Source organism: Xyrauchen texanus, chromosome 25 (genome assembly GCF_025860055.1).
Source record: "Xyrauchen texanus isolate HMW12.3.18 chromosome 25, RBS_HiC_50CHRs, whole genome shotgun sequence".
NCBI classification, from domain to species: domain Eukaryota; kingdom Metazoa; phylum Chordata; class Actinopteri; order Cypriniformes; family Catostomidae; genus Xyrauchen; species Xyrauchen texanus.
The window spans coordinates 14675480-14694746 of record NC_068300.1 but is presented as its reverse complement, the minus strand read 5'-3'; the positions used below and the strand labels follow the sequence as shown (position 1 = coordinate 14694746).

The 19267-nt window shown below is 43.7% G+C and overlaps 1 protein-coding gene across 1 annotated transcript; it reads right to left on the bottom strand.

The window, feature by feature from the left end:
* Window positions 1-493: 493 nt before the first annotated feature.
* Window positions 494-19158, bottom strand: mtfr2 (mitochondrial fission regulator 2). The gene is made up of 8 exons (XM_052092129.1): window positions 19118-19158; window positions 18633-18819; window positions 18366-18470; window positions 17302-17426; window positions 16784-17001; window positions 14765-15035; window positions 12100-12283; window positions 494-1056 (listed from the first exon to the last, which is right to left on the bottom strand). The coding sequence occupies exons 2-8, from the start codon at window positions 18702-18704 to the stop codon at window positions 1012-1014; spliced, it is 1020 nt and encodes a 339-aa protein (XP_051948089.1). The 5' UTR covers window positions 18705-18819; window positions 19118-19158; the 3' UTR covers window positions 494-1011.
* Between the last annotated feature and the right edge of the window lie 109 nt (window positions 19159-19267).

The following is a 19267-nucleotide window of genomic DNA, read 5'->3' as shown; positions in this document are numbered from 1 at the left end:
TGATCATGATTTCAAGCTCAATTGCACTTCCTAGTGCTTAACTCATGTGCAGAATGATAGATGGCGCTAAAGGGAGGGATCGAGCTTGAGGTCATGATTGTACATCTAGACAGCAGTCTCCTTGGCAATGTAAAAGTTAAATGTTGGTCTGTTCTAACCTAAAACCAACTGGATTGCTTCAGAAGATATGGATTAAAACACTGGAGTCTTATGGATAACTTTTATTCTGCCATAATGTGCTTTTGGAGCTTCAAAGGTCACCATTCACTTGCAATGAATGAACCTACAGAGCGGAGATAATCTTCTAAAAATCTACATTTGTGTTCTGCAGAAGAAAGACATACACATCTGGGAGGGCATGAGTCAGTAAATAAATAAATATAATAATAATAATAAAAAAAACCCTGCTGAAATGACCCTTTAATAATGTAGATGTAGCAGTACACACTTTTAAAGGGGGTAAAAAAATAAATTCAAAAGCTTAGAGCTTGTTTATTGCCTTTGAAAGCTAAACTGCATTAGCACTTTGTAGGGGAGGATGAAAGTACAGCAGAAAAATGTATTCATAAATTAAGAGCAGAACAGGTACCATTTTTTTTTACTTAAATGCTGAAGATGATTAGAGAACCCTTGTTAGTACAACTAGGTCTAATCATTAATTTAAAGACATCAGTTTATAAAAAGGAAACAAATTAAAAGAATTGCATAGTTCAGCCATCTGTATATCCTATTTTGAAAGTAACTGAATTGCTCATAATTGCATTGCTATTTAGCCATTTACATTCACAATTAACAAGTCCTTTGTGTAGAATATTTACAAATAAAAAAATAAAAATCAGCATATACAAAAATCGCTCCAAAACACGCACACTGTCCTCTGATGGAAGCCCATGTTATACATTTAGAGAAAAAAGGGAGAAGGAAAGACAAACAGTGCAATCAACATAGAAAAAGAAATATGTTATCAGTCCATGACACAACTTTGTTCCTGGTAGACATTAAAGTCAAAGGTCAAAGATAAATGCGTCCCTGGCTGCATCTGGTGTGATTGAAGATCTGTAAACCAAACCAAATTGAAGTCACAAAAAAACTCAATGCTCTCAAGATGAACAATGTCACTAAAACCATTCTCAGTTATTGTGAAATGTCAACAGTTCTGATCTTTCTGTGTATTATGTAACAATGCTATAACACAAATACAGGTGTTGGAAAGATTTGAAAAGTGGGACAAACAATCCTATCCCTTTGATATAAGACCACAAGTCTTTCAGTAAGCCTCACTTAGATTTAATCAAAACAATTAGCTAAAAATGAATTATTATCTTAGCAATGATATTAGCATTTTTAAATAACACGTTGTAATAAAGAAACGCTATTATTTGTAGAGGGAATCCATTAGTGGGATTCAACTGGGTTTTAAACTTGTAACCGCTGCAAAGGAAAGTGTGATTAAATATTGCCCTCTGCTGGTCTAAATGTTATTCTTTTGAATTATTTGACACTTGATCTTAGTGCAAAAGAGAAATAGACAGCGTAACACACAGGAAAGGGTCAAAAGGCATTTCTGAATCCCACTCGAGCCATCCCAGCTAGATTATGATCCATTTCCCAGGTCATGTTTGCATGTTATTTTAATTTTATGCCACTTAGGAACTCCATCTCACCTCTGCCAACCTGCTATAAATTTGCATAACATCTACAATCTAAGGGGTCATTTTCATGGGATGGGCATGCCGTAACTCAAGAGCACTCTCATTTTCAGAAGTGACAGCAATAATTGATCATGCAAACACAAATAATAAAATAAAACATTCTATTTGTAATACAGTTTGGTTACAATGGCATTTATTTGGTAACTTGTTACTTTCAGTCCAATAGGGGGATTATCAAAATTAAATTAGTAGTATTCAGTGGCCGACCCCACTAGGCAGTCCAGCTGCATGAAAAATAAATTAATTTTATTAGGCTGCTAATATGGCTGGATTTTTAATGTAATGTGAAATTAGGGATGGGCGATATATATCGAAAATTCACGATATAATCACAGTGGTTTTGCTAACGATTTAAAATTCAAGCAATGACAGGAATTTTGCGATAATTTAAATGTGCTTTTTATTTGATCAGTAGACCAATTTCACGATCCTTCAGGGCTGCACAATTAATCAAAATAACATCAAAATGGCGATATGGTCATATATGATTATTAAACTGCAAAAGGCTGCGATTAAAGACGGATAAACATGGTCTGTGTGTCCTTCAGAATAAACGGGTGAAGCACTATTCTGTGCACGCACGGGGCTCAAGTTTTTAACACGCATTCAAGAAAATTCAAACATTATAAACAGCATATTTATACAATTCTACAAAGACAGCACGGTATAGCAGAAAAGGAGGAGATGACAGCGTTTCAACAGATGGCAGGCACTGTAAACTACAAACTGAACTTTCAGTGTCAAAATAAAAGCTCCAGGTAAAGGTGAAGTAAATGGGACAGAAATATATTATGATACTTTTATATACATCTTATCAAATCCTTAAAATAATAATGATAGTTCAGTTTATATTATAAACATGACTGGGTCCCAGAGTAATAATTTAGTATTATGCAATATTTAACTGGGTTCCAAAAATAAGTGGAGTTTTGCACATCTTGTTCATTCACAAAAAAAACATTTTATTAAAAATATATGAAGGTAAATATGCTTTTTATTAAGCTACTATACATCATTGTATATAAAGCCACTACACTACACGGCTTGCAATCTGCAGCCTGTAACTCACAGTTCTGCTTTTCATCATGCTGGTGAGAACACTTCAGGACTTTAGTGTATCAAGTACATGACCATTCGTCCCCGACTGAGGCCATGTTTACACCTGGTAGTAAGATGAGTTTTGGGTGGTCTGATCACAAATGTACAAGCGATACATCACCATTACACCTGGTTGTCTCTTTTGACCACTAGTGTTCTGATTGAGGAGAGCGTCTCTGATTTCATGAGGATATACATCGATAATTACGTCTGGGTTCTCTTACGAGAGGTTCTCTCGTATTGCGTAAGCTAGCTTACGCTACGGGAAAGATTCATCTTTTCTGAGATATTGAAGCCAAAAAATTATCCTTAATTTTTGTATCCATTGTCAACGCAGTGCGGCAGCTGCAGACCTTGAGCGGGCTAGCTAGCGAGCTCATAGGTTGCTCTGCGGCAACTGCTGCAGCCTATAGACGAGCTTGGGCGAACTCGCATCCAATGAGAGGCGTCCAGCGCTCACTGCAACAAAGCCCGCCAAAATGGGCGTGACTAGAGTGCATATAAGCGTAGTTCAGTAGGCTGGAACCCTGATTTTCATCTCTTCAGCGAAGCTCTTCACATCTCTGAACTGGAAGCCGCGTGCCGCTCGAGGGGCATCAAGCAAGCGTGGACAGCGCTCGAAGAAGCCGGCCGTCTTCGCCACCTTCAGCCGTCCTGCGAGCTACGCCATCCGGCGACGTATCCTTTTAAAGCAAGCTAGTTCTTATGAACTTCACAAAAGAGTATGAGCGTCTTTTTAAAGATGCCTCGCTCCACTTGCGCTCATGCCGCGCCCTTCTCAGCACCGGAGACCGCCACGCCATCTGGCGCCTCTGCCTGGGACTGGGGCATGTAGAGCTCACCTCGCTGAAGGCGGATGCGATCTCTGCGAGGAGCTTCCGATGTCGACCCTGCGGGCTCGACTCGAGCGCTCAGGACCGAGCCGCCGCCGCCTTCCATTCAGCCGCAGCAGTAAAAGCGCCGCTCTCAAAGGCTGCCGGAACCAGTGGTAGAAGCGATTGCCTCGCCGGAGCCCCTCCCTCGAGCATCGCCTTCACCCTCCCCGCCCACCGGACGCCGCAGTTGCCGCCGAGCGGCTGCTCTGCTGCCATCTCGGACGAAGAAGCGGAGGATAAGGGCTGTTCCATCATGGCTTCGACAGCGAGGAGTGGTCAGGCTCACACGCCTCCTCCTCAGCCCAGGAATCCAGCAGGACCCGCCCGAGTCGAAGGGGAACTAACGCCTCCTCACACAGGCCGTCGACCGCCTCGGGCTCGAGTGGTCACCGCCCCTGAGCAGGCTCCCAACAGACTCCACGCCGCGACCTTTGCCCGCCCTCCGCGAGATGGCGGTCTAGCTGGTGTTTCCGCCTAAGGCCTGCAGAAGTACTTCCGCCTGTGTTGGCCGCGCCTATACCGCCGCCGGCCAAGCCGCATCTGCTCTGCATTCCATGGCCGTCTAACAGACAGAGGCTGTTTCAGATCTGACTAGCCGACTTGGGAGAAGCTGAACGCACTACGCGCCGCTCTCTCTGTCCGGTCTCTTCGGTTCCGCGGTGAGTGGCATTGTTGACCGTTTCTCGAAGCTCAAGCCATGAATCTCTTTCTGCCTCATCGCGCTAGCTCCTCTGCAGGCCGCCCACGTGACCAGCCTCCTGCACGAGCCTCTTCACAGCGCCAAGCTCAACAAGCCAGACATCTCAGCGTCGACAGGGCGGCCGCCCTCGATCGCGCTCAGACAGCCGCCGCAGACCGCCGCCCCCCTGCGGGCCTCGGCCTAAGATTGTACTGAAACCTGAGCAACCGAATTCCTCCTAGCGTTGTTGAGAAAACGACGGCTCAGTCCCGCCACGGCCGGACCACCGCCAAAGCTTCGCCCCTGTCAGTCCCCTTCTCTCAGGCTACTGCAGTGGTGGATTCAGCAGCCAACAAGCCGGTGATACTACCCGCTTGCCTGCAGACTCAAACGGCGCTTTCACGGCGACCCAAAGAAATCTTGTAAAGAGTAAACATGCCTTATGTGTAGAAAATGTGCCCACAATCCAGTGCTCACCCCTACACACAAGCATTACACATCCCGTGTCCCTATCAGAGCACACTCACATAAGCGGTTACGACCCGCCGAGTGTTAGAGTTAATAAACGCCACCACGAGCCCGCTGCGCTGCTCTCCTCTGCCCGCTCTGTCACACGGCCAGCTGTATGTAAGTCCCGTGACGCTCCTGTCAGTCCCCTTCTCTCAGGCTACTGCAGTGGTGGATTCAGCAGCCAACAAGCCGGTGATATTACCCGCTTGCTCTGCACTCAAACGCCGCTTCCACGGCGACTCAAAATAAAGCCTTATGTGTAGAAAATGTGCCCACAATTCAGTGTTCACCCCTACACACAAGCATTACACGTCCCGTGACCCTATCAGAGCACACTCACATAAAGCGGTTACGACCCGCTCGAGTGTTAGGGTTAATAAACGCACTCACCTAATCCGTCGCGCTGCCCATTCTCTGGCCGCTCTGTCACACGACCAGCCTTATGTGTAGAAAATGTGCCCACAATCTAGTGTTCACCTCTACACACAAGCATTACACGCTCCGTGTCCCCATCAGAGCACACTCAAAAGCGGTTACTGAACCACTCGAGTGTTAGAGTCAATAAATGCGCCACGAATACGTGCGCGCGCCCATTCTCTGCCCGCTTCTGTCACACGGCCAGCAAACACTTCTCTGTAAGTCCCGTGCTCGTGGCTATGCTTGCGCATCACTTAACAGACGTGACTCTTTCCCCATTCACCTCAATCGGAAGTCACTCACAGAACAGCCTGTCCATGCTGTCTCGCGCAGCAGTCCAGCATAAGCACAGTAAGCGGCCACACATTCTGTTCAGTGCGCTGTATGCGGCAATCAGAGCGATTTGGCCATTCACCCTCTAACATTACGCTTCAAAGCGTGGGAAGATATTCCAGGGATATCCGAATGGGTGTTAAGCACAATAAAACAGGGCTATTTGCTACAGTTCGATCGCCGCCCTCCTTGCTTCAGAGCTGCTCGAAACTACTTTGAACACGGAAGCAGCGTGCATGCTTCGCTCAGAAATAGCAAACCTTCTGTGCAAAAGGGCCATAGAGAGAGTGCCGCCTCCCTGAGCTGAAGTCGGGTTTTACAGCCGTTATTTTCTTGTCCCCAAGAAAGACGGCGGCCTCAGACCAATATTAGATCTCAGGGTTTTGAACAAAGCGCTTGCAAAAGACCGCTCAAAATGCTTACAACCAGCAAACTCCTCACGCATGTGCTCCAGGGGACTGGTTTATTTCTCTCGATCTGAAAAATGCATACTTTCAGATTCAGATAAATCCCCGTCACAGGCCATTCTTGAGATTCGCCTCGACGGCCAGGTTTATCAATACACCGTCCTTCCGCTCGGCCTGTCCTTAGCACCCGTACTTTCACGAAGTGCATGGACGCTGGCGCCGCACCCCTGCGGAGTCAGGGTTTGCGAATTCTGAACTATTTGGACGATCGGCTGATTTTGGCACAATCACATACGGAGCTTCTGTCTCACAGGACAGTTCTCCTCAGTCATCTGAACAGTTTGGGCCTTGCAGTCAATTGGACCAAGAGCTCACTACAGCCCAGTCAGGCAATTTCCTTCCTTGGAATAGAACTAGACTCAGTGGCAATGACGGCTCGCTTATCTACACAGCTGCGCCGTGTGCAGCTGACTAGCCGCGTCATTTCAGATGAACAGCCTCACACCTCTGAAGAAATTTCAGAGAGTGCTAGGCTACATGGCCTCAGCCGCAGCAGTACTTCAGCTGGGTTTACTGCACATGCTCCGCTTCAGCATTGGCTAAACACCAGCTGCCTCGCCGGGCTTGGGCCACAGGCCGCCAGCCCATCAAGGTGACTCAGACCTGTATTTCAGCTCTGCAGCCCTGGACAGTGGCCGAATGGTATCAGCGGGAGTGACAATGGGAGCTGTATCTCGCCGAAAGTCATCTCGACAGACGCGTCCAACACGGGTTGGGGCGCGGTCCGCGCAGGGCTCTCCGGTTTTCGCCTATGGTCAGTTCAGGAAAAGCTCCTTCACATAAATTGTCTGGAAATGATAGCGGTCGAGCACGCCGCGGCGCTTTCTCCCGGTCATTCAGGGTCACCACGCCCTGGTCCGCTCGGACAACAGATCTGTGGTATCCTACCTAAACCGCCAGGGCGGTGTCAGATCCAGGAACCTCTTCCATCTGATCTAAACGCATACTGAGTTGGTCCCAGTGCCACCTGCGCCGCTGAGGGCGACGCGACGTGCCAGGCCACCTGAACGACGGCCCGGACAGACTGTCCAGAGACAATATTCCCCAGGGAATGGTCCCTGCACGCTCAAACAGTCCAGACGCTATGGCACCTATTCGGCAGAGCGGAGATAGACCTCTTTGCGCCCAAAGAGAACTCTCACTGCCCAATATTTTTCTCGAAGCGAGGACGCCGCTGGCCCAGGACTGGCCCAGACGCTCGCTTACGCCTTCCCTCCCGCCTCGCTATTGCCACAGGTAATGCAGAGGATCAGGGAAACGCGCCACTCGGTGCTCCTCATAGCCCCACGCTGGGAGAATCAGACATGGTTCCAGGAGCTTACGCAGCTGTCACTGACAGCCCGTGGCCCATCCCAGTGAGAGCAGATTTCCTCTCAAGCTCGCGGCACAATCTGGCATCCCCACCCAGAGCGCTGGGCTGCATGCGTGGGTGATCAACGACTACCCGCCGCTCTGCCAGAAGGAGTAATAAACACCATCATACACGCTAGATAGAGCCCCTTCCACGAGAAGACTCTATGCGCCAAAATGGTCTGTGTTCTCAAAATGGTGCACCGACCGAGACCTGGACCCGCGGACATGTGGGGTGTCGCCGCTGCTCAGTATTTCTACAAGAGCTGCTGGATAAGGGCAGATCCCCATCCACGCTCAAAGTGATGTGGCGGCCGTTGCGGCGTTCGCTGAACCCCTGCACGGCCAGTCATGGGGTAAAAACGAGCTGGTCATCCGCTTCCTCAGGGAGCTAGAAGGATGAACCCCCGCGCTTCCATCGGTTCCTATCTGGGATCTTTCTATAGTTCTCGAAACTATGAAAGCCCCCTTTCGAACCACTTCAATCCGTGGATTTGAAATACCTTTCACTCAAAACCGCTTTTCTGACTGCCCTGTCATCAGTCAAACGTGTGGAGACCTTCACGCGCTGTCTGTCAGCGCTGCGTGTCTTGAGTTTGGACCAAGTGACTCCAAGGTCATTTTAAAGCCTAGACACGGCTATGTTCCCAAGGTGATCGGTACTCCTTTCAGAGCACAGGTCATTTCCTATCGGCGCTGCCAGCACCCGATAGCGAACGCGACGCCAATCTCCTTTGCCCGGTCAGAGCACTGAGATTGTATACTGCGCGCTCCGCCGCTTCAGACGCTCTGAGCAGCTTTCGTTTCGCTCAGAGGGCGCACCAAAGGTCTCGCCGCCTGAAACAGACACTATCTAGATGGATAGTGGACGCTATTGCTGCTGCATACGCGTCAAAAGACCTGCCATGCCCGCTGGGCATTAGGGCTCACTCCACTAGAGGCATGGCATCCTCGCGGGCATGGTCCAGCGGATTTCCATTCACGACATATGTGTGGCAGCGGATGGACTTCCCTCCACCTTTGTCAGATTTTACAATATGGAAGTGCCCGCTCTGCAGGCAAAACTACTAGCGGTTTAATACGCTACAGCTCCCTGGTGAGCTGCACTGATGGGACACATTCCACACAGACCGCACCGCCGCTTGTCGCTCCCTTCCCACTATGTGCTTATGTATTACACAATCAATGACCCGCATTCTTGCCGGCCAAATATTATTTCCCCACTCATAAGGGCTCCCCGGTCCCCAATTAATTCCCTGGGGCTCATACAGTGGATGCTTGACGCGACGGCGCTGACAATGGGTTCCCAGTAGCGTAAGCTAGCTTACGTAATACGAGAGAACCTCTCGTAAGAGAACGTATCGGTTACCTAACGTAATCCTACCGTCCTCTCTAGATGAGGGAACGAGTATTGCGTAGCCGGCCGTGCTCGCGCCACTAGCTTAACTTTTCGCTTCAGTCAATGAAAACCAGGGTTCCAGCCTACGAACCACGCTTATATGCACTCTAGTCACGCCCATTTTGGCGGGCTTTGTTGCAGTGAGCGCCGGACGCCTCTCATTGGATGCGAAGTTCGCTCAAGCTCGTCTATAGGCTGCAGCAGTTGCCGCGAGAGCAACCTATGAGCTCGCTAGCTAGCCCGGCTCAAGGTCTGCAGCTGCCGCGACTGCGCTGACAATGGATACAAAAATTAAGGATAATTTTTTGGCTTCAATATCTCAGAAAAGATGAATCTTTCCCGTAGCGTAAGCTAGCTTACGCAATACTCGTTCCCTCATCTAGAGAGAACCGAGGTTACGTTAGGTAACCGATACGTTTTACTGGATGATAATAAAGCGCAAAAAGTAAAAGACGAGAAAGGAAGTGCAAAAATATTAGTGTTATTTTAGTGCAGTACCTGTAAGTACAGTACTCTTACATGTGTGCTGCTCATTTCTGTGTCCCTATTGAGCATGTTCATACATATGCTTTTTTACACTTTCCGATCGTAATCTTAACTGAACGTAATCAGTGAAAAACTTGCCGTTACAGCTGCCTTTCGCTGCCGTTACAGCTGCCTTTCGCTCCGTTTCAAAGGGATCACCCAAATGCATCTTAAATTAAAATAATCAAATACATTCACAAACAGTTTATTCTTGTAAAACAAACAACAAACAAACTTGAAAAAACGGCTCTTGCCTCTTTTCGCCTTTATTGGCACCCTTTGCAAAGAAAAAACAGCTGATAATAAAAAAAACAGTGGGTAGGAAGATGTGGGTAAAGTTTTATTTTATTTGTGGTCTTCTGCTTCCTAATAACTTGCCCTCCTCTTGCTCTCTCTATACATTTAATTGGCTTTGGCTCATTGTCTGTCTCTCGTTTGTCGCACACCTGAAGACAAGACGTCTAGATATCAAGCTCTTTTGAAAACTGTCATAGCAGTGCGCACACAACAAGACCATTCGTCGTGAGATCCGAGACTTCTTGTCACAGATCAGTTGCCGACTCAAAACATCAAATGAGACGAGCTTGAGTTATGTAGTGTACACTAGATGATTAAATCTCATTCTCTCTTGTGTTCATTTAGTGAAACATTTTGGAAAACAAGCCATTCGTTTTTTTTTTTTTAAATAGATTTTTATTCAATGCCTTTAACATTTTTGATCTACTTGGCTACAATGGCTGTTTGGAAGAAATGATGGTTCCTCTGAAATGGCTCAAAAGTTTTGTTTTGTTTTGTTTTTAATCAGAGTAAATACATAATTATCACAATATACAGTGAGGAAAATAAGTATTTGAACACCCTGCTATTTTGCAAGTTCTCCCACTTAGAAATCATGGAGGGGTCTGAAATTGTCATCGTAGGTGCATGTCCACTGTGAGAGACATAATCTAAAAAAAAAAATCCAGAAATCACAATTGTATGATTTTTTAACTATTTATTTGTATGATACAGCTGCAAATAAGTATTTGAACACCTGAGAAGATCAATGTTAATATTTGGTACAGTAGCCTTTGTTTGCAATTACAGAGGTCAAACGTTTCCTGTAGTTTTTCACCAGGTTTGCACACACTGCAGGAGGGATTTTGGCCCACTCCTCCACACAGATCTTCTCTAGATCAGTCAGGTTTCTGGGCTGTCGCTGAGAAACACGGAGTTTGAGCTCCCTCCAAAGATTCTCTATTGGGTTTAGGTCTGGAGACTGGCTAGGCCAAGCCAGAACCTTGATATGCTTCTTATAGAGCCACTCCTTGGTTATCCTGGCTGTGTGCTTCGGGTCATTGTCATGTTGGAAGACCCAGCCTCGACCCATCTTCAACGCTCTAACTGAGGGAAGGAGGTTGTTCCCCAAAATCTCGCAATACATGGCCCCGGTCATCCTCTCCTTAATACAGTGCAGTCAGCCCTGTCCCATGTGCAGAAAAACACCCCCAAAGCATGATGCTACCACCCCCATGCTTCACAGTAGGGATGGTGTTCTTGGGATGGTACTCATCATTCTTCTTCCTCCAAACACGGTTAGTGGAATTATGACCAAAAAGTTCTATTTTGGTCTCATCTGACCACATGACTTTCTCCCATGACTCCTCTGGATCATCCAAATGGTCATTGGCAAACTTAAGACGGGCCTTGACATGTGCTGGTTTAAGCAGGGGAACCTTCCGTGCCATGCATGATTTCAAACCATGACGCCTTAGTGTATTACCAACAGTAACCTTGGAAACGGTGGTCCCAGCTCTTTTCAGGTCATTGACCAGCTCCTCCCGTGTAGTTCTGGGCTGATTTCTCACCTTTCTTAGGATCATTGAGACCCCACGAGGTGAGATCTTGCATGGAGCCCCAGTCCGAGGGAGATTGACAGTCATGTTTAGCTTCTTCCATTTTCTAATGATTGCTCCAACAGTGGACCTTTTTTCACCAAGCTGCTTGGCAATTTCCCGTAGCCCTTTCCAGCCTTGTGGAGGTGTACAATTTTGTCTCTAGTGTCTTTGGACAGCTCTTTGGTCTTGGCCATGTTAGTAGTTGGATTCTTACTGATTATATGGGGTGGACAGGTGTCTTTATGCAGCTAACGACCTCAAACAAGTGCATCTAATTTAGGATAATAAATGGAGTGGAGGTGGACATTTTAAAGGCAGACTAACAGGTCTTTGAGGGTCAGAATTCTAGCTGATAGACAGGTGTTCAAATACTTATTTGCAGCTGTATCATACAAATAAATAGTTAAAAAATCATATATTGTGATTTCTGGATTTTTTTTTTTAGATTATGTCTCAAACAGTGGACATGCACCTACGATGACAATTTCAGACCCCTCCATGATTTCCAAGTGGGAGAACTTGCAAAATAGCAGGGTGTTCAAATACTTATTTTCCTCACTGTATATCAAATATTGTCAATGGGAGTTTTAATTTTTGTAGCCATATTGCAAAAACATGACAAGATGCTGAAAAAAATAAATAAAACATGATGCAACCTCCAAAAACATCTATTTGACTTACATATACTTACTGAGACAAACCAATAAAATAGTCGACGGAAAACACAACCTTGCCCTGATTTCTCTCTATTCCTCAGTCCTTGAACAAAATAACCAAAATGCACATCCCTACTGGTTAGAAATATTTTGGCTGTGTGTCAATAATAAGTAATGTCAGAGGATTAAGAGGGGACCTACTTTGGGTGTGTCTGGGCTGCTGAACGGAGAGGGTTCAGCCGAGCAGTTCTCTTTACCAAACGAAACTTCTCTCAGTCTGTGTGCAAACTTTCGTTTCAGTGCTTCAGCGATGAGAGCTGCTGGGTCTGAAGAACATGCCATGCCTTTACTTTTCCGTCTCTTTACTGGAGTTCCACCTGGAGACCTAAAAGAACAAATATACACACATTATAATGGATTTCTGCATCTTATGTCAAAATGCTCAGTTCAGTATTGCATTCTCAATATGTATTTCACAAAACGCATTTTATAAACAATGCCAGTCAAAGGTCTGGCCGCAACTTTTTTCTCATCATCTTAAAAACGTGATTTAAAGCTAATGCTTAAATTCTTATAACTAGGTTTGTAGAAAGATATAAATGTATAATGTTAACAATAAAAATTTCTTCATGTACATTTTTCTGTAAAAAAAAAACTTTCTACTAGTATTTTACTCATTTACAATTACTGATTAAAAATGAAAACTCTCTTATCATTTACTCACTCATGCCATCCCAGATGATCTTTCTTCTGCAGAACACAAATTTTTTGAAGAATATTTCAGCTCTGTATGTGCATTTAAAGCAAGTGAATAGTGACCAGAACTTTGAAGGTCCAAAAAGCATAGAGCATAAAGGTAGCATAAAAGTTACCCATAAGACTCCAGTGGTTTAATCCATGTCTTCAGAGACTATATGATAGGTGTGGGTGAGAAACAGACATAAATTCACTTTCACCATTCAGATTTTTGGCAATTCACATTTAGGAAGGATAATTTATAGTAAAAAAGGACTTAAATATAGATTTTTTTTCTAACCCACACTTATCATATCGCTTCTAAAGACATGGATTTAACCACTGGAGTATTTTGGATTACTTTTATGATGCCTTTATTTAATTTTTAATCTTCAAATTTCTGGCCACCATTCACTTGCATTATATTTACCAACAGAGCTGAAATATTTTCTAAAAATCTTAATTTGTATTCAGCAGAAGAAAGAAACTCATACACATCTGGGGTGACATGACGGTCAGTAAATGATGAGAGAATTTTCATTTTTGGGTGAACTATTCCTATGTATTTAATATGAAAAAACAACTATAAGTAAGCCATTCATAGACTGATTTCCTTGAAATAATGTTTATCTGTGCAATTCCAATGGGTGGTGCAGAAATTACACACTTCTTCAGAGACTGAAGGAAAAACAGTCAACAAGTGCTTAGCATATATGGGAACTCTTTTAATACTAATAAAAAGTATCCAGGGTGTATGGGTGCACAGGACTGTAATCTATGCAAAGATAGTTTGGATTTGTTTAAAAAAAAATTGTCACTACATAATTCCCATACTTAATTCTGTGTTATTTTGCATACCGTAATTTCCGGACTATAAGCCGCAACTTTTTTCCCACGCTTTGAACCTCGCGGCTTATACAATGACGCGGCTAATATATGGATTTTTCCCGCTTTCAAATTTTATTAAAAAAAAAAAAACATTCTGTGACGTGCTCAGTTTTTTGGCGTGAAGCTTTCATTTGACCAATGAAATTGCCGAACGGGTTAAGGTCAAACAACTTTTTTGTTTACTGTTTAGATTAAATCGAGCGCTCAAACTTCCCATCATTCTGATTACGGTAGTAATTTTGTCACCCTCACCATGGCAAAGACATGGAGAAACGCATATGATGCTGCTTTCAAGTTGAAGGCGATTGATCTGGCTGCTGCACGGGAGCTTGGTCTTAATGAGTCGATGATAAGACGCTGGAAACAGCAGCGTGAGGAATTGACTCTAAACTAAAGCTGAGGCTATTCTGAGGCTATTCAACTCCGACACCGAAGGAGATGACTTCAGTGGTTTCAGTGCACAGGACGAGGAAGATAGTGACCAATGACTTTCTTGGTAGGCTACTGTTTACTGCAAATGTTTTATTACAAGCCGTGTGTGGCAGCGGGGGCGTGGTCAAGCGCCCGTCCGGGAGAGAAAAGCGGTAAGGGCACTTACACCTGCGCTAAATTATGTCTAACACCGGTGTCTAATTTCAAGTGCCCTGCTTCACGTGTCCTTCTTGGGAAAACTGTCACACGGGCACCAGTGTGACAGTTTTCAGCAGGGCACTTGACGTTCCAGGTAAGGCTTTTAATGGCCACAGCAATGTTTACAATCAATTTTATAAAGTTTCTCAATTCTTCTATGCGCCAACACTAGACTGACGTGTGTCACTCTCTCAGCTCTGTGGCTGCTGCCTTTTTATGCCGCTCTCCCCATGCTTACTGAAATTAGATACCGGTGTTAGACATAATTTAGCTCAGGTGTAAGCGCCCTTACCGCTTTTCTCTCCCGGACGGGCGCTTGACCACGCCCCCGCTGCCACACCGTGTTCGTTAAAGCCTGCGTAAAGTTCATTTGTTTCAATGTACCGGTAGGCACCTGCGGCTTATAGACAGGTGCGGCTTATTTATGTTCAAAATCATATTTTTTGTAAAAATCAGTGGGTGCGGCTTATATTCAGGTGCGCTCAATAGTCCGGAAATTACGGTAGTTGAAATAATTTTACTATTTTTTTCAAATGTGGGAAAAAATGGGTATGGGAATGTGTAAGTGTCCAAACTTCTCACTGTTAGAGTATCCATATCCAGTATATCTTACCTCTCCACAGAACGCAGTTTGACCTGATTCAGGTCTCTCAGAACCTCTAACATGGAGGGCAGAACAGCAGGTGCTGTACCCGCAGATGGCTCACATTGCGCAGTCTTTTCTCTTTTCGCTGCCTGTCTCTGACGAATCACCTCTGACACTGACACCTCCGTGGAACTGTCAAAGGCAGGAGGAGGTGGTGGTGGAGGGGGTGGGACACAGATGGGAGTAGAAGTGAAGTCAGGAGTTAGAGGAGAAGTAGAACATGGAGTGGCGGGATCACCTGGAAGGCCATAGAGACAACAGATGAGCAACAGATATACAGCACAAAATGAAGAATTAAAGGGGTTATATCATTATAATTTGTTTTATTATTGCACCAAAAACACTCATAACCATTGCCACCCTCTCTCTGAACTTTAAAATAAGAAACATGCCATTTTTGTTGCTGTGCCTTTAAAGGAATATTCCGGGTTCAATACAAGTTGGGCTCAATCGACAGCATTTGTGGCACAATGTTGATTACCACAAAAATGTATTTAGACTAGTCCCTCATCTTTTAAAAAAAAAAAAGCTAAAATCTGGGTTCCAGTGTGTCAATTACAATGGAAGTTAATGGGGTCAATCTGTAAACATTAAAATACTCATTGTTTAAAAAATATAGCCACAAGACATTATAAGGCATGTTAACATGACTTTTGTGTAATAAAACTACTTACTAACCTTTTCTGTTTTAAGTTATAGCCAATTTTACAAATTTCATTTTTTTCTTCTCGATTTTCTCCCCAATTCGGAAAGCCCCATTCCCAATGCGCTCCAAGTCCTCGTGACTCGCCTCGGTGGTGGAGGATGTATCTCAGTTGCCTCCGCATCTGAGATCGTCAATCCGTGCATCTTATCACGTGACTTGTTGAGCATGTTACCTCAGAGACATAGCGGGTGTGGAGGCTTCACGCTATTCTCCGTGGCATTCACGCACAACTCACCATACAGCCCACTGAGAGCAAACCACATTATAGCGACCACGAGGAGGTTACCCCATGTGACTCTACCCTCCCTAGCAACCGGGCCAATTTGGTCACTTAGGAGACCTGGCTGGAGTCACTCAGCACACCCTGAATTCCACCTCACGACTCCAGGGGTAGTAGTCAGCATCAATACTCGCTGAGCTACCCAGGCACCCCAGCTGCTTTCTAACCTTATCGGTGTAACATTATATCCAATATTACAAATTAGATGTGATGAAAACATAAGGCCTTTAAACCCTGTAATCTAGTACATTTTGTAACACTGGAAAAATCCATGATTTTTATCATGCTAAAATCATGTTCACACACGAGGAAGACGTTACGCCGTAAACACTAAAACCACTGTAAAAATGACAATTTAAAAAACTTTACAGCTCAAATAACACAAGTTTTAACAGAAGAATTAATGCAAGTGCTTTTATAAAACTATAAGCTTCACATTTCAGAGTTTAAACCCTCCAAAATTGGCTTAATTTACTTCCACTGTAAGTGCCTCACTGAAACCTCAATTTTCTTAAAAAAAATTTAAAAAAGTCCAAATATTTTTTTTTGTTAATCAACATGATGCTACAAAAGCTGTCGACTGAGCTTAACTTGACATGAGCCCGGAATATTCCTTTAAGAAATACAATCTGCATTGGTATCCATGTGTAAAAACAGTATATTATACTTTTTTTTAACCTTGCTGTATCCGCACAATTTTCTGAACATTGAACAGGCATTATCGCCATGTAAATGAGGGTGTCAGATGCCAGAAACCTGAGGATTTCGGAACGAGTTGTTTTTGCAGCTTTGATTCACTAAATGGTAATTTTGGACAGTATGTAGTTACAGTATGTAACAGTACAGTATAAAACATGTATTTTAAAAATACAATCTGATCTTTGTGAATTGGGTTTGTAGCTAAAAAAGCAGATCCCTACAAAGAGTGTGTCTATTATGAGAGGTCTCTGCAGCATCACAAGCAACTTTACATCATTGCCAGACTGACTACATATTGTACCTGCTGGAGTTGTGACTATCAATGCAATCTGTGCTCGTAGTCTTTGGAGTTCCTCTTCCAGAGCTGAGATCTTCTGCAGGGCCTCTGGTTGGGTGCCCTGCCCCAGCAGCCTGCCTCCTCTCTGTGCACGCACGGACACAGAAATTGGGCGTTCAGACCCCACTGAGGGAATCTCAACACCTTGCGGTACACAGTGTTTCCTCAGCGGGATGACATTCCTGTTATAAACATGATGAAATATGATGACAATTTAAATTGACAAAATAAAACATTTGTACACAAAAATGATGTACACACCTGGTCAAGTACCCAGGGCCATATTACAGAAACATATTACATTAAGAACTAACAGGTTCAGAGCTCTAAATTATATCTTAACTGAAATCGCCATGGTTACTATCATTCTGGATCTTAGGATGTCTCTCAATACGGCCCCGGAACTAGAACAGTAGACTTCCAGACACTGAAGGTGTCCATTTCTTAAAATTGTACTCTGACAGTTTTTAATGTCTAAATACCTGAATTTAGTGTGACTGTCTCCTTCATCTTCCACCAGCCACAACACATCAGCTAATGTAGGAATAACTGGAGTGTCCACTGAGATGTCAATATGGCCATGTCTACTAAGTGTTTGCAGAGGAATCTGGAAACAGAGAGTCAGAGCTTATTATTGATATAGCACTTAAGACAGTTTGAGTTCATCTTGTAAGCATTGTACATGCTACATACAAAGAAACTTTAAAGTGCTTCCCAAATGCTTATTAATATTCTAAATTAAGATAATGCATACATGTTGTGTATGCAAGCATGCAGTGTGCGAAACTTTTAAAGTGATCGTTCACCAAAAATGAAGATTCTCTCATCATTTACTACCCTCATGTCATCCCAGATGTAGAAGACTTTCTTTCTTCTGCTGAACACAAACTAAGAGTTTAAAAAAAATAAAAAATCTCTGTAGGTCCATACAACGCAAGTGAATGTTGGCCAGAACTTAAGGGTTCCAAAAAGCATGTAAAGGAAGCATAAAAGCAATACTCCAGTGGTTAAATCCATATTCCTGGAAGCAATATGATAGGTCTGGGTGAAAAACAGAAAAACATTTAAGTCCTTTTCACTAAAAATCTTCACTTTCACCGTATTTATATTTTTGGCGATTCACATTTAGGGAGGAGAATTTATAGTAAAAAAGAACTTAAATTGATCCGTTCCTCACTCACACTTCTATCACTTCTGAAGATATGGATTTAACCACTGGAGTCTTAAGGATTATTTTTATGCTGCCTTTTGCACATTTAAAGATATGGTCACCATTCACTTGCATTGTATTGAGCTACAGAGCTAAGATATTTTTCTAAACATCTTTGTTTGTGTTCAGCAGAAGTAGCAAGTCACACACTTCTGTGATGCATGAGTTGCATGCCTAACAGCAAAGCATCTGATTTGCAAAGACTGTCAACACTGATTTCAGAATAGCTAAATTCTTTGGGAAATCCAAATGGTAAAGGTGATATCTGTTTTTAAATAGGATAAACAATAACAACACCAGTGCACATCAAGATCAAAATTAGAAGTCTTTCTATACCTGAAACTGCAGTCTAGGGTACTGAGAGAGAAGTAGGTTTGTCCCAATCATTCGGATTATGCTCCGGTATTGCCCACACAGGGTACTGTCCCATACTGGAACCAGCTGCAACAACATATAGTGCATCAGTGTTGGCAAAGATATACTCAGCAAAAATATGTAGTTTGTAGCTCAGAACGTAAAGATCATATGCAAAACATTTTTTTGCAAATAGTCAAATTGTATCTGCACATCAAAATGACATTCCCAAATATTAATTATCTTTACCATGTCAGCTGGCACTCCAAAGTATTCCAGGACATATCGCAATAGATCAGCAATGTCCTCCAGCAGAGACATTGCCAGTATTTCTAGTAGTGTACAGGGCAGACAGATTCAACCAACAACACTCACTGAACCAAACTGTCCTCTCCACGTGACATGAGGGATCAAATCAACTGCATTATATTCAGGTCTGTAAACAAAATCACAACTTTAACATATACAGTTTCATTTAAAATATTGAATATTTTAAATATTCAAGAATCTAAAGGCAACAGCTCATAACAAGTGTGGCCTACAATTGTTTCAGCATCACATATTCAGCATCTACCACTGAGTACTTGAATTTCAGTACACGTATTTCAGTCCTATGCGTTAATGTAAAATATTTATTTGGTTAATGTATACACATATATATATTATAAAATTATTACATCCTTCCAAGCACAAAAAGTATTTAAAAAAAAATTCAAGCGCATTTTTCGCTTTACCTTCCGTGTCACGCTTTCCGTCCATGTACACTCAAATAAAGCTGTTTGACTGAGATTGTTCGTGATTGGACCAGAGGAGCGCTCTGGCACATGTAGCCAATCAGTTTGAAGGATCTGTAACGTCGTCAGAGGCCGTCGACCAATCATTTC